Source organism: Barbatula barbatula, assembly GCF_947034865.1.
Source record: "Barbatula barbatula genome assembly, chromosome: 7".
NCBI lineage: Eukaryota > Metazoa > Chordata > Actinopteri > Cypriniformes > Nemacheilidae > Barbatula > Barbatula barbatula.
Genome location: NC_136770.1, coordinates 9737485 through 9758479, shown reverse-complemented (window position 1 = coordinate 9758479; position 20995 = coordinate 9737485). Strand labels below are relative to the sequence as shown.

The 20995-nt window shown below is 36.7% G+C and overlaps 2 protein-coding genes across 6 annotated transcripts in view; one reads left to right on the top strand and one right to left on the bottom strand.

Annotated features, from left to right (window-relative positions):
- tbc1d23 (TBC1 domain family, member 23) overlaps window positions 1–1935 on the top strand; it is a 146958-nt gene extending 145023 nt beyond the window's left edge. For both annotated transcript variants that reach the window (XM_079460924.1, XM_079460923.1), the window contains one exon: window positions 1533–1935. In XM_079460924.1, the coding sequence (XP_079317050.1) occupies window positions 1533–1617 (85 nt within the window). In that variant the 3' untranslated portion in view covers window positions 1618–1935. The remainder of the gene's footprint in view (window positions 1–1532) is intronic.
- Window positions 1936–2071: 136 nt separating this feature from the next.
- Window positions 2072–20995, bottom strand: part of tp63 (tumor protein p63) — a 31420-nt gene continuing 12496 nt past the window's right edge. Inside the window, exons 3-12 of one of the 4 annotated variants that reach the window (XM_079460926.1) lie at window positions 13739–13925; window positions 13524–13639; window positions 13261–13370; window positions 13040–13164; window positions 12671–12753; window positions 8831–8955; window positions 4810–4952; window positions 4521–4671; window positions 4330–4423; window positions 2072–4112 (exon numbers count right to left, since the gene is read on the bottom strand). In XM_079460926.1, coding sequence (XP_079317052.1) covers window positions 3810–4112; window positions 4330–4423; window positions 4521–4671; window positions 4810–4952; window positions 8831–8955; window positions 12671–12753; window positions 13040–13164; window positions 13261–13370; window positions 13524–13639; window positions 13739–13925 — 1437 coding nt within the window. In that variant the 3' untranslated portion in view covers window positions 2072–3809. Of the gene's footprint in view, window positions 4113–4329; window positions 4424–4520; window positions 4672–4809; window positions 4953–8830; window positions 8956–12670; window positions 12754–13027; window positions 13165–13260; window positions 13371–13523; window positions 13640–13738; window positions 13926–20995 lie in introns of all 4 variants that reach the window. The other 3 variants (XM_079460925.1, XM_079460927.1, XM_079460928.1) reach the window with 3 other exon arrangements.

The following is a 20995-nucleotide window of genomic DNA, read 5'->3' as shown; positions in this document are numbered from 1 at the left end:
TGAGTGTGTTCATTATACCACAGTGTCGGGCCATAATTCTTTATCTTCTTTAAGCGCAGAGGAGCAACTGTGTCTAGCATTTCCGAGGTGGCGGCGTAAAAATTTTCAATAGCAAAGTTAAGATCTTCAACGTTATTACCCATGCACCTTTTGTAGTCAGGTATTGTTCTACCATATTTGTATCTAGGAGTTTGATTTGCAGCCGTAGGGTAGTGAAGCAAGCATGATACCAGATAATGATCCGAGATGTCTTCGCTCTGCTGAAGGATTTTTACGTCATTCACATTTATACCGCAAAACAGTATTAAATCTAAAATATGATTACGAAGGTGAGTGGGTTCTGACATTTTGTCTTACGCCCATGGAGTTAAGAGTGTCTTTAAAAGCCATTCCTAAAGCATTTGTATCATAATCTACATGGATGTTAAAGTCACCAACAACAAGGACTCTGTCAAATTATTTTATAAAATCTGTGTGGAGCCCTGGAGGCCTATATAGTATAGCCAGAATATATTTTAAAGATGTTTTTTCCTTAGTATTAGGTGTTGATACATGAAGTACCATGACTTCAAAAGAATTGCATTTAGGATTAGACTTCTGGGAAATGCTAAAAGAGTTACGGTAAAGTGCAGCAACACCTCCCCCCTCTGCCTTTTAGGTTTATAATAATAGTCTTGGGGGACAGACTAATTTAAAGTAATCTAATCATCTGGCTTTAGTCATGTTTCTGTCAGACAGAGCATGTCTATTTTATGATCTGTTATCATATCATTAACAAAAAGTGCTTTATTAGAGAGAGATCTAATATTTAGTAATCCGAGTCATAACAGTTGATTATCTGTATTTTGTTCATGTTTAGTTAGTTTAATGTTAATTAAATTACCTTTGAGAGGTTTTATGTTTGCTAATCCGGGGGACAGACACAGTCTATATTTTATGATGTTTGGGAGAAAGGATTATCACATGTTGTGCATTTTGTGTGTTCTGTGACGTGAGACAGCAAGCAGTTGAGAAATAACTTTATACCACTGTATGTGGTTATGGAGTCTATTTAAAATTGGGTATGCCAAATTCAGGTGGAAATTACGAACAAAGGCCACTTGAGTGCTTTAGAATAATAATTGCATAACACATGATAGAATTTTTTTTATTTTTCCCTCTATTTTTTGAGACCTGTTGGAATCTAGAACAATTGTCTGCAGGTTCCTGGGCCTCGGGCCCGGTGTAATAACTAAAACAGACTTTAGAAAAAAAGCGCCTTTATTTTTGTGCCTTTTTCATAGGACTGACATACAATACAATAACGTTTATCACTTTCAGCAGTGTTTTATACAATTTGGAGGGGTTTCCTGGAATATGACACCAAAATTTTGTATTTACACCACTGTATGTGGATATGGTGTGTATGTATAATTGGGTATGCCAAATTCAGGCGAAATCCAAAAAATGGCCCGCAGTTTAGCAGGTTAATTGCCAAACAAAATAAATGATTTTATAAATAGTGTTCTGACATTTTTCCATCTCTTTTGCAGATATTTAATTCCCAATGCAGGTGATGCCACTAAGGCCATTAAACAGCAAATTATGAAAGTCCTGGATGCTATGGAGGGCTCTTAGAAAGGAAATATCAGAGATGCTTCATTGTATTCCTCCTGGCCATAACCACAGCTAAATCAACCTGAAAGGGAAGAAGAATCCCACAGCTGACCACCCACCCACTTGAAGCACATCTCCGTGTGATGACTCTTTGGGCCTGTTGCTATGTCATTTGACAGGATGACGACTTTGGACTTGAATATGTCAATATCAGCCTAGTTTGTCTATTTTGCTTTTGTTTTCTCTATTTTGGGAACTGAACAAAGTTTAGATTTATTATTTCTCTGTATCATGCCTTAATGACAAGCTGTAACTTTTTATAAAAGATTCAGAACTCTTTACTTATGTCCACTATTATTATTTCTTTTTGCCATTAGAAGATGTGATAGATATTCCTGCATTATTTGTAACTGGAAAGAGTTTCTTATTTATCAGACCAGTTTTCCAGCAGAGCTAATTTACATGGAGACAGGTGAGAGGTATCAGAGTAAAAGGTACAATTTATCTTTATTATTGAGACAGAATGCTTTTCTACATATTGCTTGCAGACAAGATGCAGTACCAATATGACAAATACTTCCAAACAACAGTTGTTGTATGTACAGATTTGTGAGTGTCTCTTTTAACATTCTTATTTAACAAATCTTTCTACCAAGTGTTCTAAAAAAAATTACAGAGTTGTTAAATGTGTCAAAAGTGTACCAACATTTATTGAGGGTAACAGGTATTGATACTGATGAGACTAGATTCATACACCAGGTTAACATAAAAAAAATGTGTACACAGACCATTTACCATAATAAATGATAACCGTACGAAATGTCAACACATGTCAAATGAATGTCAGAAAAACATTAGGCACATGCTACATACTTTGACTGGAAGAAAAAAAAAATTTTTGTCTCACTACGCAGATTCTGAACATTACATTTTAAGACCGGCACAGTCCCTTATAAACATCTTTTTAGCAATCTTGTGCCTAATGCTTTTGTTACTTAAAGACATAGTTTCAAGTCACTATTGAAAATATGATTTTTCCCTACAAACACAGAAACAATGCAACTTTTTTATTTTGGTTTATATCAAAACAAGCAATATATACAAAAAAAATCCTTATTTAAAGTATAATTCAGATTTTTTTTCTCAACTGTCAAATAAAAGTCAAATTAAAAAGTGTAAAAAACTGTACAATAATGCCACGTTGCTAACAAATATAATGTGATTTGAAAACGTGGTAAAAACAAATACTGAAGGAATGGCCAGTGTAAATCACTTTTAGACTTTGGCCAATGAACAGCATTTCTTTATATTGTCACTGTCCTTCTGAACCATCTGATGTCCAAATTTTCAGGAAATTACAAAAACAGGACTTTATTAAATTCATGTAAAAACGTTGACAATCACTTTTTAATACTTTTAATTGGTTAGGTATTTGCAAAACCTATTAATAAACATAAAGGGTGACTATAAATTGTAATGATTTATAGCAAGAAAGAAAAATCACAAAATATAGAGGTTTCTGAAGGACAGCAGCGATATGCATTTTAACAACCATAAGGAGCAATTTAATACACTGTGATGTACCACTAATAGATACAAGAAAGGGTTTACAATATTACATGGCAACAGTATTACACCACAAATTTAAAAGGATGAATAACACTTTTTGTAAGAATAAAGATCCATGTGCTTTGAAATGTATATAATCAAAACTGACAAATGTCAACATTTTACAGTTGGCTATTCTGCCTGAATGATCACAACAAGATTACAAATATTTAACACTAAAGTTCATACTGGAGGGAAATATAAAAAATGGCCATGTCAAAAAAAACTTTATTGTAAAAAGTTTTCCCAAAAGCTCAGTGTTTAATTTAGCAAGTAGTAACAGTTACTTCTTAAGTGCTTTGTCTTAAGAAAGAGTAAAGATGAATTAGCAAAGCACCATTTCCCATGGCCACAGCTGCTTACATTTATTAAAAAAGACTTGAAACAAAAAGAAGAGCTAAATCCACCAGAGGAAAAATGAAACTGAGAATTTTAAGTGCATTTGATCTGCATATTTAATTTTATGTGAACTACAGCACTATGAAGCTCACAGTTTTTTATCACTTGCAGAGGAAAACTGTGAAACGATTCGGACCAACACCAAAGTGTGTTAAAATTAAAGGAATGTGTACAATAAACACGCGCTGACAACTATTGCATCACGTTCATTCACCCTCCTCTTTGATGCGCTGTTGCTTGTTACGGCGAGAATCAGGAGCTAGGTCAAAGGAGAAATCAGTCCAGTCATCTCGAGGGGGGAAGGAAATGGTCTGACGGAGGGTGAAACGCACAGCATCAATTACACGCTCACCTCGCGCTTCAGTGGATCCCACACTGACAGTGGATGTTCCACTAGAGGTGCGCAAGACGTGGGGAGGTGGAGAGAATTCCATGGTCTGTCGGAACTCCATGATGCCTTTCCAGATGATGTGCTGGAATTCTGTGGGAATTTTCAGCCTGGACAAGTCCTGTGGATAGGTATACCACAGAGCTCATTAAAACAGCAGCCACTGTTCTGATCTCTCTCCATCAATGCTGAGACACAATGCCTAACTGGAAGTTCTATATTTTGATACATTCTAGGTCAGTTCAGACATACATTGGCCTAAAGCTACAAGCTTAGCTGGATCTGTATGTTTTCAAACATGCATTCTAAAAGGCTAAGGGAAAAGGCAAATCCCTCACCTCCAAGTTGTAATTCTCAATCTGGTAGATATTGGTCAAACCCTGAGCAGTGAAATAGTCCAAGCAAGCTGAGCAGCCCAGTCTCAACAGGAAGCTACAATGGATAGATTTAAAATATGGGGGAAGTATTATGTGTTTATATTTGACTAGTAATTTCTGATTTCTGAAGTGAACACATTAGATTTGTTTACCTGGAAATGCTGTTGTCCATTGGGTAGGGTGGTGGAGGTGTACAGTGAGATGAGGGCACCATTTGCAACTGAGGCTGTATAGGGTTGGTTGGGCTTAGGACGCTCATGTCTGTGTTCATGGGAACAGGGCCACCCATCATGGTGGGAGTCACTGAAGGGAGACGAAAGAGTTGAGACTTTAACACCCTTAATTTTTTGAGGGTTCCTTAAAAATTCTTATAGTAATAATCGTCAATACATTTAGGCAGTGGTAAAAACCTAAGTCTAAATGATTAAAAAGAGCCCTTACTATCAGCCAGTCCTCCAGCCATGCTTGATGGGGTGAGTGTGTTGCGTTGCTGGGGGTTAATAAGCTGACTGACTGATGGGAGCTTGTTTTTGCAGAGCGTGGGTGAGCTGGAACCGAAGGTAGGTTGAGATGGCAGAGAGCTCCTGAGGGAGAGAGGAAGATACAGGTTGTGATACTGATCCCTAGATACCGAATTATGTTTTATAAACATAGTTCGGGAGGAGCACATCATTTAACCATCCTTTGAATCCCCTGTTCTCTGTTCTTCGACAGCTTTCTAGTATCCCCCACCACCCCCTTTTTGCACTTCTAACCATTGGGTTCAGGCTAGGGCCTGAGCTCAGGGCAAAAATTCCAGACTCTGAGCCCTCCCCTCGGACAGCACGCCCAATACACAAGCTTTTCTCAATTCATTATATGGAAATGCAAACTTGTGTATACTTCATAAAATTCTGGTCCTTATCCATAGTTTAACAAACGTAAATATGGCAGCCAGAGGCAAATATGGCATTATCAACACATAATTGTTCTACTTGGACATTACATGATATTGAACTATTTAAAAACCTAAACTAAAAGTCTGGGACACTTCACGAAAGGTGTAACTGTGTTTAAGAAAGTGGAAAATTATTTGAGCCTGTTAACGATCACAAAATGTAAGGAGAATATACATTAAACTATTCACATTCCAAACTTAAATAGTTTCAATAAATTCACAGACACTTTGCAGATTATTGCTGACCAAAAAAAAACACAAAAACCTTATTTTAGAGACCTTATTTTAGATAAATCACTGTTTCTACATAATTTATATTATTATAAACTGGACAGGTGTGTATTTTAGAGGATTGGAACTTTCTAATTATATGCAGGTGCTGGTCACATAATTAGAACATCATGAAAAAGTTGATTTATTTCACTAATTCCATTCAAAAAGGGAAACTTGTATATTATATTCATTCCTTACACACAGACTGATACATTTCAAATGTTTATTTCTTCAAAATGGGTGATTCTGACGAACAACTAAGGAAAATCCCAAATTCAGTATCAGTAATTCTTTTATAAATAGTAATCGTGCATATGATGTTCGTCTGGTGGGCAAATATTCCTATAGACAGGATCTTGATGATGCTATCGAGCCATGCCCTGGCAATGATTTAGAGCACCCTAGCAACCCCCTTTGAAACACATTTGCAATGACTCAGAATGTCTTGGCAGCAACATAGCAACCACTTAGAAACACCTAGACCGAGTGCCAAGTTTTGCCATAGAAAGTTATTTTTTAGAGTTTTATATACCGCAGAATCTTCACATTTCCATCTAGTTTTTCCAAACTGTCTTATAATTTACACCGTTAAGTTTACATAATATCAAGTCTGATTTGGATTGGAAGAAAATAAAATGTTTGACTCTCTTTGGTTATTACTTTTTGTATTTATTATTGTATCTATTGTATAATTCCCTGTTTTATTCTTCTGTTACTACTTATTTTATGAATTTAACATATAGGTGTTCACCCTACTAGGAAAACTACTAGGAGCATCCTAATTGTGAAGTAAGTTAAACCAACATAAGTAAATAATTTTTTTTTCAATTCAAATGTATTTCTACACCTTAATTCACAACTTTCCCAGCTTTACAATACTATAATACAATGTAACTAACTGTTCATGTACAGGTGACTGAAAATCATTAGTTAAATTACATGTTTATAAAGGTCAAAAATTATATCTAAATAGTGTGTTCATAAAAATACAAACATAGGTGAACAAGTAGTTTAGGAAGAATAAACCTTGAAGTGTTCTTCCAAATGTACTACAAGTATTGATCTAGTTAGCTATCAGTATATCTGTTCACTTAACGGAAGCTTACAAGCATACTTAAAATAAGTTGAGCTGAGAGTAAACTTTAAATTGTATTTTTATAAATGGCAACTGTGCTACAAGTAATGAACTAATAAACAACCAGTACACCTAAAGAAAACCTACAAGTATCATTGCAGTATGGAAACTACTTCAAAGTGTACTTTCACATTCTAAACTTGTGCTAAAAGTTTTGAACTTGTTAACTATCAGTATACCAGTATCAGTTTACTTTGGGGTATAGTTGTAGTACAAATGAAAAACTTAATTTTAAACTAGTTGTGTTCTCAAAAGTTTACCACTGTTACACTTAAAGTACACTTGAGAGTATACTTTTATAGACTAAAAAGTGGGTCAATGTAGTCCCAAGCTGTATTCAAATAGTACAATTTAAAGTAGGGTTGTGTATCACAAACAACTTCACGCATCCCGATACAAGGCCATGATCCGATATATATCCCGATATGGATAAAGTTTTTGTATGAATAGTTTTATAGTGTATATGGCAAAAGCAGTGCTGTGTTCATGTGTGTTGAATTAGCATCTACACGACACTAACTTTACACTTTGCCTTAAATGCAACCATTGAAGTGAATGATATGTGAAAGCGCTTTCATGTATAATGCCCTTACGGATGCAGAGATAAGGTAAAAGAGCATGCTCTTAAACTTTCACTTTAGGATTGTAAAACTTTGCAGTTAATCCGCAGGTCACATGCATTATACAGTAGAATCTTGATGGGCGATCCGTACGGAACCAGATAAACTCAGATCAGATACTTTTCAACACTAATAATTGTTATACAAAATTTTTGCATTATAATTGGCTAATTTCAAAAGTGCTGCAGAATCGGTATGGAGGCAGGTATTTTGATGCGGCATCGTCAGGAGCACATGACTATGTATCGCCGTATCTATATTTTGAACAAAGCCCTACTTTCAAGTATACCTCTAGTCCATTAACAGTATATTAGTATACTTATAACAACGTATATATAAAGTAAAAATATACTTGAACCTTACTTAAGTATACTTATTTTTGATAAGGGATAACAAACTCTGCACACATGGACTGGGGATTTTCTGCCATTCTTCTTTGCAAATACTCTCAAATTTGGTCAGGTTGGATGAGGAACGTCAGTGGACAGCCATTTTGAGGTCTCTCCAGACATGTTTGATAGGGTTTAAGTAAGTGTTTTAGCTGGGTAACTCTAAGACATTCACAAAATTGTCCCTAAGCCAGTACTGTTTTGTCTTGTCTGTGTGATCAGAGTAATTGCCATGCATGAAGGTGAACCTTTGGCCCAGTCTGAGGTCCTCAGCACTGCAGAACAGATTGGATATCGCTGAAAAGTACTTTACTCCATTCATCTTTCCCTCAACACTGCTGCTGAAAAACACCCCATAGCACCACCACGCTTAACTGTTTGAAGGGTATTGAGCAGGTGATGAGTGGTGCCTGGTTTCCTCCAGAAATTCTCCTCAAGATAATCTTATTCCTTACAGTCTGAGAATCCTTCCGATTCTTTTGTGCAAACTCCAAGAGGCTTTCATGTGTTTTGCACTGATAGAGGTTTCCATCTTGCCACTCTGCCACAAAGCCCAGATTGGTGGAGGGATGCAGTAATTTGGCGCAGTGATTTTGTGCTGCAGTGGTTGTCCTTTTGGAAAAAAATTCCATCTCCACACAGGATCTCTATGATCATCAGTTCTTTGTCACTTAGCTGGGCCATTTTAGAATTATGGAGGTCCCTGTGCTCTTGGAAACCTTCAGTGTGGCAGAATTTGTTGTAGCTTTCCCCAGATCTGTTCCCTACATCAATCCTGTCTCTGAGCTCTGCAGGGAGTTCCTTTGACCTCATGGCTTGGTTTTCGCTCGGATGTGTGTTGCTATTTAAGGCCTTTTTATAATCAGCTTGATTATAACTGGTGATGAAGCGTGGAGGATGACACAGGCATGGGTACAGATGAGACTATGACAGTACTCCCCCCCCCCCCCCCGTTCTGGGTCAGTGGCAGTGCCGGTAGCTTGAGCGACCACGGGGTGCTGCCCGTACCGGGACCCTAACAATCTTTTTTCTATTAATTTGAAAGTATGGAAAAACATCCTCATTTTTTATTATTCACTTACTGGCAAAGCTTTTTGCATATACTCACTGTTTTTGCAGTAGGTTCTGTTGCTGTTGTCTGTATGATTCAATAGTGTGCTGAGGGAGAAACTGCATGAGTTCCAAAGACTCTTTGATTTTCACCAAAATCTCATATATTTCACGACCCTTAATCTGGAGCACAAAGAGAGAGTGGTAAATATGCATGTCAGATTCTCACATTCTTCATTTGTATTTTAAATAAATATTATGAATTATGTTTTATTTGTGTTTCAGCCGTGGAAAAAAATAAGAGACCACTCCAATTTTGTTATGTTTGCTGAAATTAAACTTGAACAAAATGGTCTAAATAACAAAAAAATATGCATTGATCTTGAATACTGCAAAGAAAACCCTGCAAAGTGCAAATGTTCAAACAACACAATACTATTTTTTACGTATTTATGCATTTTTGGATAATTAAAAAAATGAATACAACATTTTTCACAACTTCCACATGTATTTGCAGTCTTTCACATTGCTGTTGGGTGACATTCTTGAGGTTGAAAATGTAAAGATTTCTATTAAAATTCAACTGACTTATTTTCCTAGATTTCTGCTTAAATTTGTCATTTTCATAGTTTTTTGGTTAAATTGGTGATCTGATCTTCACCAAATCCACAAATATCAACAAAAATTTTATTTCTAATCAAATATAACAGAAAAAGTCATGATCTTTCATGTCTTTATTGAGCAAACCCATTAACACTGATAGAAACAAAATTTGAATTACTGTTATTGGATTGGACTGGAATTTGGTGACTTTGATCACAAAGTCTATAACAACCTCTCACAAAAAAAAATATTTTTTGGTTGCATTTTTCCCCCACATTGTGTTGTTCCGCTTATAAATCACACGTTTTGCAATGTTATCACCAATTATTGGATACAATTTTTTTGGCAACTTGTTTTCTTTCATTTAGGACTGGTTTTGTTTTTCTTTTTTTAACTAATTAATCGAAGGCCTAAATGATCTGAGTTTACACACCATAGTTATGCATGAAAAAGTATAAGTATTTGTATATACTTTTGAAAATATCTCATTAAATAATAAATAAATCCACTGCGTTAATGTGTTCTGTCTTGTATGTCACAATGGTCAGATTTGACACAGAAACAGCATAATTGTTACTTCACACCTTTATTCAGAAAATGTAATGATTTCAAAATAAAGGTCCTGAGTTTTGTGATCTCACACTTTCAATGGCTGGTCATTTTTACGTTTTCAATGACGCCTATGATTAATCAGTTTAAAAGAGATCACGAAACAAGTCCTAAATGAAAGAAAACAAGTTGACAAAAAGATTGAATCCAATATTTGGTGATAATATGGCATATCGAGTGATTTATAATTAATCTTTGATAGATAGGTCATTTTTACCTGGGAACACCACAAGTGTGATTCTGTGCCATACTGTATGAAATAAAAGCATTTCAAAACAAACTTTCTGGTTAAACATTAAAGCAGGCTAGTGTGAACAACCATGCAAATTTTCATCTTTTTTGATTTAATATTGTCAAAATATTATCCTTCTGAGTTTAAACCCCTCAATATTTGACTGAAAATTAACTAGGTCTACGATGAATCTTATTTGGCAAAGAAACACAAAATCTATATTACATGAAAGAAATCAAGTTGACAAAAATATTTAATCCCATATCTGGTGATGATATTACATAACAAGGGATTTAAAATATATCTTCGGTAGCCAGTTCATTTTGACCCGGGAACATCACAAGTGTTATAGGGTTTTGTACACAGCACAAGGGTTAAACATACAACGTCATGGTGGCAAAAGTCACTCAAGTCCAATCAATGAAAGGAGAATAAAGGTGTCTTAAAACACCCAAACAGTGCCAGCGTGCTATTCACAAGCTGCTTTATCTAATGTGAGCTATGCCTCAAAAAATATTGTAGAAGACCTACGATTAAGAGTTGTCGATATGTCTGTAGCTGAATAAGGTTACAGAGTAATTCCAAAGATTTCATCATAGATATTCATCATGTTACTGTGGCTACTCTCTTTAAAAGTGTGCGCCCAGCCAAGATGACTCCAAAAGCACAACGCAGAATGCTCAAGGAGCAGAAAGAGAACCCAAGAGTAACAGCTAAAGACTTGTACATCTCCGTTCACGAGTAAACCATATGTAAAACATTAAACAGGCATTGTCTCTATCGAAGGGCACCAAAAAGTCGTCGCTCTCCAAACAAAACATTGCAGCATGCCTAATGTTTGCCAAAGATCACATTGACACTCCACATTACTACTGGGAAAATGTCTTGTGGAAAGATGAAACAAAAATAGAATACCAGCAGCGCTATGTATGAATTTAAATAAACAGCGTACAAAATTGAAAACATCATCCCAACAGTATGGTATGGTGAAGGTAGCATCATAATTTGGGCTGCTTTGCTGCCTGTGGACTTGGACCGCATGCCATTGTGGAGGAGAAAATGAATTCCCAACTTAATAAGAAAATCCTACAATTCAATTCAATTCAATTCAATTCAATTTTATTTATATAGCGCCTTTCACAATTTGCATTGCTCCAAAGCAGCTTTACAGGGGAAAAACGAAAAACCCAAGAAAGGGTAAAACACACTACATGGTGTTTTATATAATAAATCCAATTATTCTAGTAAATAATATCTAATGTCAGCATCTCCTGGTGGTTTATTTAGCATATTTGCATTAAGTGAATGCTTGGCTGAAAAGATGCGTTTTTAATCTAGATTTAAATTGGGCGAGTGTGTCTGATCCTCGAATAATATCAGGGAGGCTGTTCCAGAGTTTAGGTGCTACATATGAGAAAGCTCGACCCCCTTTGGTGGATTTAGTTATTCTAGGTATTATCAAAAGTCCTGCGCTTTGAGATCTTAGAGAGCGTGATGGGTTGTAGTATGATAGAAGCTCTGTTAGGTAGGTAGGGGCTAAACCCTTTAAGGCTTTATAAGTGATTAAAAGAACTTTAAAGTCAATACGATACTTAATGGGTAGCCAGTGAAGGGTTGATAACATTGGGGTTATGTGATCATATTTTCTGGTCCTGGTTAGAACTCTGGCAGCTGCGTTCTGAACTAACTGTAGTTTGTTTATTGATGATGCAGGACAACCACTAAGTAGCGCATTACAGTAGTCAAGTCTTAAGGTCATAAATGCATGAATAAGCTTCTCTGCGTCAGCAACACACAGAATATTTCGTAACTTGGCAACATTTCTTAGGTGGAAAAAGGCTGTTTTTGTGACATTTGAGATGTGATTTCGAAATGACAGGTTGCTGTCTAATATAACGCCTAGATCTTTTACTGTATTTGTTGGAGTAACAGTACATCCTTCAACTTGCAGTTTATAATCAGAAATATTTGGTTTGTGTGTCTTAGGTCCGATAAGTAATATTTCTGTTTTATTAGAATTTAAAAGAAGGAAATTATAGGTCATCCAATGTTTTATATCTTCAAGATAATCTTAAAGTGGCTGTCTGCAAGCTGAAGCTCAAAAGAAGATGGGTGATGCAGTATGATAATGACCCTAAACATTGAAGCAATATCTACTACAGAATGGTTTTAGAGACAGAGTCATGAAAGATTATGACTGTTTGTGTTTAATCAGCTTAGAAATATTGTGTTTGTTGATATCTGTGACTTTGGTGAAAATCGGATCACATTTCATGACCCATTCAAGCAGAAAACCAGGAAATTGACAATGGTTCACATACTTTTTCTTCCCACTGTATGTACTGCAACTGTCGATCATTGATCATAATGAGGCCTATTATCAATAGCAATTAACATATATTCATGTCAAAATTGATAATAGATCTCTGGTGCTAGATTTCTGCAGAAACTCACAGGCAGACAAAAAATTTCCTCATCAGTGGATCTTCTCTTCTTAATTGATGACATCTGGGAGAGGTGAGATGCTTGGCGGAAAGCTATGGAAGAAATACATGGAGGAACTGAAGCAGCTGAGAGATTTTAACAGGACATACAGAGCTGAAGCACAGTACAGAAGGAAAAGTTCAGGTGTCGGTAAAAGCAGCGTCTGTGTTTATGCATATCCCTAATTCTCTTTTGATACTTTCTCTACGATTGTACATCAATTGTCAAATCGTTTAAACCTAATTTATGTTTATGCATGTTCAATGCAAGGCTGTGTGTATGTGTGCGTTAGTCCAAGCCCAGTCACCAGCCTCCAGCATTACTTACGGCGTTTCATACCCTCACTGCTCTTTGTTCCGTCACTGACATGTTGTTTGCGGATGCTATCTTCATCTGCTTTGCGGTCACGTCCAGGACATGCACAGATACGGGCCTCAAAACACCGTCGGCCCAAAACCTGGCCACTGTAAAGAACATACATGTTTCTACTCCCTTTTTCCACTTTGCATGTGTGGAACAATTTATTTTATCTTTTGCATGTATTTTTTAATCTATCTTACTCTCTAGTTTCCAATGTGACGATAATGAGGATCGGCCGTCTGTTCATGCCACCAACACAGCTGGAGTTGCACATGAAATTGTAGAGTATAGTTGTGAACTCTGTGCCCACCTGTTTAACAGAACAACTGTGTGATACACTACTGCCTTTGATTTTTATAGAGCTGTGAGAAATATCTGTTGAGGATAGCTTGAGATTTAAAGAATGTTAAATTAAACCCTGGCATAGGAAATCTTTTTCAGAAAGCATTGGTGTGAGACTTACCTGAGGGGGCTCATAAGGTACCAGCACACTCTGACGCCCAGTAATGGAATCCTCCATGTACTGGGCATGACTGTTCCCCTCAACCCTAATCAGGTGACTGGGTGGAGCTATTTGGCCTATATAAATAGAAAGGTCAGTTAATCATAACATCACAGTTATCATCACAAGTTTAAACTAGCATTCAATATAATTAACTGAATTATATTTCTACAAACCATCATTGAACTCTCTGCTTAGTTCATGGTTCGGGCACCGTTTGACCACCTCTGTAACATGCTCAGCTTTCTTATAAACAGGCATGGCTCGTATGACTGCACCCTGGGGTGGACTGGTAAGAACCTTGATTTGAATGGGACAGGTTTTGGCGATCTGACAGTACAGCTTCTTTAGCTCTGTGGAATACTTTAGAGAAAAAGACAACATTATTGAGAATTTTTAAATCTCATTTGTCCTTGTGGTCACAAGACAATGAAAATTCTAGTTAAAAGTTTAGATTCATGGAGCCTGCATGTGGCCATTTTGTGCGAGTATAGTCATGTATAATGCTTACATCCTATACTATGCTATTAATTGTTTTTACTCACAAATGGGATTGTGCGGTTTACTTTTATGATGATGGAATGGGAGACAAGATTTGGAAGAAAGTAAGACATTGCCCTACAATGGTATGAGGGTAAATAAAGTATGGCATTAATTTCAGTTTTGGGTGAACTATTCCTTTAAAGTCACAATAACCTTGTGACGAATAGAAATCAAAAGTTCATTTCTCAACAATGAATACATTATAATGGCTGGTTCCACATCACATCTTTCAAAAAGAGCATACGTAGATTAAAAACAAGTGCATGGGAAAATAAGATTTTTCTTCCTGCCACATTCATTCAAACAGTATTATTAAAGCTGTGAATGTTGCCTAAGGCTGTTCTAAAGAACAATGCTACTTTAAATTCCATTTCTATTAACCTGTGACAAGAAGTATTCAAATCAATCCCAACACCTGCTTCCAAGCACTAAGAGTATTACACAATCTTAACAAAACAAACACATAGATATAAAGAAATCATGGCCATTTCCTGAAGATAGAGCAAAGTTTATTTGGCCAAAAATGAAAGGAAAATGCTTTCCTACACAATATGCATTTGATGATAGACAAAATATATGACATAGGACACAAAATAAAATTGTATATCCCTTTATGAAAAAACAAGCTGCAACATTCCAGTCTCTCAAATTAAACCAATAAGGAAGTGACTTGCACTGCAGTTCATCGACTAGCCAACAAAAAGGGAGTCAATTACATAGAACCCTCATGTTAAAATGCCCAACTGTACAGCAGACAAATAATACGTTACAGCCTGGTCCACAATAGGAATATGTTTAAAGGCTGCCGTGTTTGGCCAACCATGAGCTGCTGCTTGTAGGGAAAAAAACATACACAGGGTGAGGCCACACAATGATCTATTAAATTGGATGCATTGGCTTTTACACAGGGAGGGGCCCAGTGATGTTAACATGTAATTATATCCCAGTCATGTGCTTCAATGTGTATTGCACAACCTGGAAATGTTACAGAAACTCATTGGAAAGGTTGGCTTGATAGATGTCAAGGAACATACGGTTGCATGTCTTTCAAGATGATAAGACCTTTTCCTTCCTGCATACTTCTTTGCCTGCCTTAAAATGTTACACTCCTGTGCACTTTATTAAACAACCTTATAATATTGCTGCTGTCCTTCTGAAACCTTGTATCTATATATTTTGTGATTTGTTTAAAATAATTATTTCATTTACTTTAACAACACAATATTTAATTAAAAGTACAGCGAAGGGGACTCTCCATAGAAATTTATTGTTATATTGCATAAACAGTTTATTATATCCCTTAACCCTACCCCTACACAAAACCATCACAGAAATATTTTTTACATTTTCAAATAAATTGTTCATTTTGTATGACATATAAGCTTTCCCAAACGGTCCAGAAAGTGCTGCTTTTATTTCGCAGGGTTTACAAGGACCACAGATATGCACACACATGCGTGCGCGCACACACACACACACACACACACACACACACATACACACAAACAGTACTGCACATATTGTGACAACTTTGTAACTGTAGTGTGTGTTTGAGCAGAAGAGGGCTACGGGCTAAGTCTTTATTCTTGTCTCAGCATGGTGGGACGGGTTGGCCCAACACTGTGGCGCCTCTGGTCTTGTCTGACCTCATACCTGACATGTATCATCATGCCTGCTGCTTCTCCTTAAACCGGTTTCATTAGCAGAGAAAATGAAATCTATTTTCTGTTTTTGGTCCAGTTGAAAAGATTAAAACAAATATTTGCTGTTATTTTCGGAAATTTGCTTGTGTGTAAATATGTGTACATAGGCTAATGTAGAATTATGTGCATTGATAACTGTAAGTATGTCTAATAGTACACAGTGTATATATTGCACATTGTCATCTGTATAATTATGTAAATGGTACTGTCTATATGTAAATTGTTTCTACACTTTCTGGAGCACGCTCTCAAGAATTTAACTCCCCAATATGCTTGTAGTGAGGTGATGTGACAATAAAAGTGATTTGATTTTAATTTGAAAATGTACAGTACATTTTGGTCTTGCTCTAACCTTTGCTGTAATATGTACTGTAAAAACGTGCCCCCCAATCGACCCAAATACATAAATACAAAAAATACTGTTTTGTAACTATACTGTAATATTTTGTGTGCCTTAAAATAATGCTGCACGATTAATCAAAAAGAAACAGCACACTATTTGGCAGTCGAAAGACAGAGGGCGCTCTCGCGCAGAAATGCCAGTGCTCCACAGAAGAAGAATTAAGCGTTTAAACTGGAAGTGGCGTATTCCTATCTGTGTCGCATCTGGCATCTTTCATCTTTCTAGCACTTTTTTCAAGCTTTCTCAGGTATTTCCATGACAATAAAGTAAATTTATAATGATGATGTTTGACGGGGCTTTTTTAAATGCACGTTATAAGCGACTCAGATGGAGCAGCATTTCCCACTGATCACAAGGCTTCACAATTAAGCATAAAACATATTCACAGTTTTTGCAATTTCACAATCCCAATAGCCACATCAATTAAATCGCGATTTGGTGGGAATTGAATTGGAAATATATACTGTACAGGTATTGTAAATTGAAATAGAGTAACTTGTTGGCAACCATGCTGCCAGTAACTTACTGTTAAAATACAGGGACATTATTTACAGTTTAGTTCTGCTTGTTTAAGCATGCAAACTAAATCTGTCTTAAAACATTAGTGGGTAAACTGATGAGGTCATGGGTGTATTCAGATCTTTGATAACAAATTCTACTGGTTTTAAAGCCAGCAATGCTGTTAACACTGTGTTAGTAGGGACCTCTTTTTGCAAATCTATTCATACTTTGTCTACTAATGTAAACAAATGTCCCAATGCATCCTGGAACTAGTCAATGCCCTGCCATTAAATTTTATGCTTCGAAATGTGATCTTTCCCAGAGAACAAGTGATAAGCTTTTGTGTAATACACTGGATTTTCCCTAATTTTCCTGACTAGTTGCCCTGAATACTGCCAAATTCTTATCACAAATACATTAATTCTACTGTTGAAAATAAAGGTGTTTGTATTTCTGGTCTCATTAAAATATACTCTGAATGTGGACATTCCATTGAAGAATGTTCTATAGTGTCTCAACTGAATGAAAAAGAGAACGGTTACAACATTGCACATGATCTAAAGCAGGCATGACTAGTATTCAGGAGCTGTCAGACCAATCTTTAAACTCAGTCCACTTATCTCTCTCATGGACGTTTTTAAGGCCCCTTATTGTGAAGTCAATCCTTTATTGTTGAAATGTACAAGTAGGAAAACAATGTTATATCTAAACAGAACCTTTCTGAGAAGTGGCATTTTCCAGAAATGCCTTTCCTAGAAACCATTTCCACCCCAGAAAATAACCTCTTTTTGTGTTCTTCTACTTGCGGTTTTAGAGTTTTACGTGGCAGTGTCTGACAGGTCTTAACAAGCTATTTGACGCAAACAAGTCTCAGCTCCATCTTAAGGGGTGTGGGTTGAGCCTGCAGATGTTCTAAGGACAAGTTGCATCTTGCCAACATTTCCCTGGAACATTCGTTTATGTCTTTGAGAGCTTCCCCCTCCCCCTACTTACCTTTTCTCTCTGCTTGTTCTATCTCTGTGTCCTGCGGCATTATGGGAGATGCAGTCGACAAACATAATTTATTTAGTGTGGAGTAAACCCTTTAGAACTGCAGGATTCTGGTGAAAGGCATGGAGTATTTACACAAGTATTTTTAATCCATTGTTATTATCCATAGCCTTTTTTCTTAGACAGAATATGTGGACTGTTTTTTGTACTTAAAGTAATGTATAGGTGTAATGTATGGTCTGTCTTTGACATCAACAGAAAAAATTCTGAAAATGAGGATAGATAGTATGCAATACCAGGAAGTGTGTGTGTGTGTGGTCCTGGTAAACCCTACAGACAATAGAGAAAACCAGCAAATAGATCAATCTAAATTGTCAATTTGAAAATACAAAAAGCTGTTTTTTTGCAAGTTTTCTGTGATGGTTAGGTTTAGGTGTATGGTGAGGGTAAGGGGATAGAACATACAGTATGCACAGTATAAAAAGTCATTACTATTTACTTTAAAACCTTAGAACATGGAAACGGAACATCACTGGCTATGTTTTAATGTTTTCATTTTCCTGAATAAATTGAATATGATTGCAGATTATGAAAGTACTTTTTACATGATCCCTAAATGTGGCAAACATATTCCAAACAGATCTACTGCACAAGCAGACAGCTAGGGTAACCAAAATAAGTGGTTTATTTGGTTGCATTTAAACCAACATAGTTGTATGCAGAATGAGTGATATATAAAGTACATCTGTGTAATACATGTTTTCCAAAAAATGCTAAGGTATAAAAAACACTTTTGAGGGAAGACCCTAAATTCACATAGAATGTGGCTTTATTAAGTGTATTTTATACAGACGATACCTCTCATTTTGCTAAATAGAAAAATAGAATGAACACGGCAAAAATACACTGCAATTGTATTTTTAAGCTCTTAAAAAATGCTTTGAGAAATAAAAAATATGAATGAGTGCGGATGTTTTAAATGGGGCTACACAACTTAGTTTTAAATGGGGCTATGAATGAGTAGGGATGTTTTAAATGGGGTGTGGTGTTTTTCTCACACCCAGATCTCTTCTATAAGTACAGTCAGGTGTCTGTCAACTGCTGTGTTTTCGAAATTAATGAGTAAAGATGACAAAGGCTGTTGTGGGAATAGGGTAAATGTCACAATCCCACACTACACTGCAGCCAATGAACACTGAGGGATTGTCTTGCAAACCAATCTAAGCGTCACTCAACTTGTTTACTCAAAGATGTTAGATAGCATTACAGAAAATTCGATTTTAAGACCACATTAAAATCCACTAAAGATCAACTGATCCAAAATCATTGATACACATGTATCCAGTATCGAGTATTTTTTAAAGCAAGGGCTATAACTTACAGAGGGGGACCAAGTCTCTCAGTTAGGGATACACTTTAAACTTGCTACTGATGAGGTTTAATAAAATGTGCAGAAAAATGATCAGAAACAGATACATAGCATCATGTCATGGCACAGCGGTTTGACAATCTGGGTGGTCGGCTGTGAAGCGTCAAGTTAAAGATGCGCTGCTTTTCCTATCCAATACATATGAGCACAACGTCTGTGAATAAACAGAAAAAAGACCAACATCCTGAGAAGAGGAAAGTTGTTTTAGCAGCACCAGTATCTATTGTGGGTGCCCTAAATTGTGTTCCGTGCTACGGGAATCCTGGACAGGCGCACAACTGCTGCCTCAAACAGCCCAAACACTACCGAGGCTGACCCCAGAAATGCAATCACCTACCATGGCCGTTCGTGGATGGATGATCAGCCTGATCAAATAATTATCCAGAGAGAGGTTTTAAGTAGCAAAAATGTTAGACAAAGAGAAGTTAAGTGACAGCAACCACCACATGCTTTTTGTACTTTAACGTGTTAAATAGGTATTCACTTTTAAGGGCACGACAACAGTAAAAACATACCGCTATTAAGCAGCTGTTTGCAGAAATTGTTAGCGCTAACTTGATGAACAAAATAAACGCATGCAGTTTACCTATGAACGCGACCGGACCGGAGATGACGGAAAAACGTACTGAAAGCTTTTTATTTGTGCTTTTACAGCCGCGAGGCCACGCTGAACACTGTAAGTGTGTGTTAGAATGGAATGGTGAGAAAACATTGTGCTTTGTGTATTTTTGTCTATAAAACCAACCTTTTAGGTCTTTAACTAGTTTCGTTTAAATCCTGTCTGGCTAGCGCACGGAGAATATGCGGTCTCGAACGTCTTTAACCGCATAAACGTCTAAATCACAAACACAATCCTGTCAAATGCGTTTGAGACTTCTTCTGAAAGTGGTAGAAAGTTGACAAGCTCAAAACCTTTTGCACCCCGTTTACACCTGTATTTAACAACTTCCACTTGTGATCAGATCGACCAAAACGCATATCAGGTATAGGCTACAGAAGCCCTGAGAGGCAGTGGCGGTTTTAGGCACGGGCGAACCGGGCAGTCGCCCGGGGCGGCATTTTTTCATGTCACGTGGGGGGCGGCACCGGCACGAGTAGTAAAAGAAACTCTGGGCCGCCGCAAATCGGTTATCTATTATCTATTCATTCATTGTGTGGGGAATTGGCAAATTGGCGCCCCTGTATGCTGAAAAGATAAAGGTATGCAACTATAATGTTCTCTCTGTGTTATGATTACTGTATCCATGTTGCCATGTTGTGTGAAATGACACTGCGGTGTTTAGCCTAGTCGTTAGAGCGCCCGACTCTCATTCGGACAGACGCCGTTTCGAGGCCCGCGCAGGGCAGGTAGAACCGACAACACTTATACAACAAATTCGGTTTTAAGTCAAAAAACACGAGATCTAATTTCACCATAATATTGTGCTTTGCAACAAAACTGTTACAAGTTCAGTTATTATTATTTATTTCCATCAGTTGGGTTAACGTAAGGTCCCGTAATGAGCAAACTGAATTTTCCAATCTGTAGCTAGTTTCTAAGACGAACATAACCTTTGCTATTTATTTGCTACATCACACATGTCATGAATATGAAGGTTTTATGCATGTTTATGACAACTGTCATTAAGTGTCATTCGCTCAATTATGACATTTTTAATGCAAATATTGTTTGTTTGAGGTCTTTGTTGACAACTTTACATTAACCAATACATCTTAACCTGTCATAATTGTCATAAAAACATAACATAGCAGATTAATAATTGAATGTAAGACACTACTTAGCTGGTGTTTCGGCATCTAACCATATTGCCTTAGAGACTGAGAAACGGGGACACTTCTGTACGCGTCACAGTTGTTTTATTTG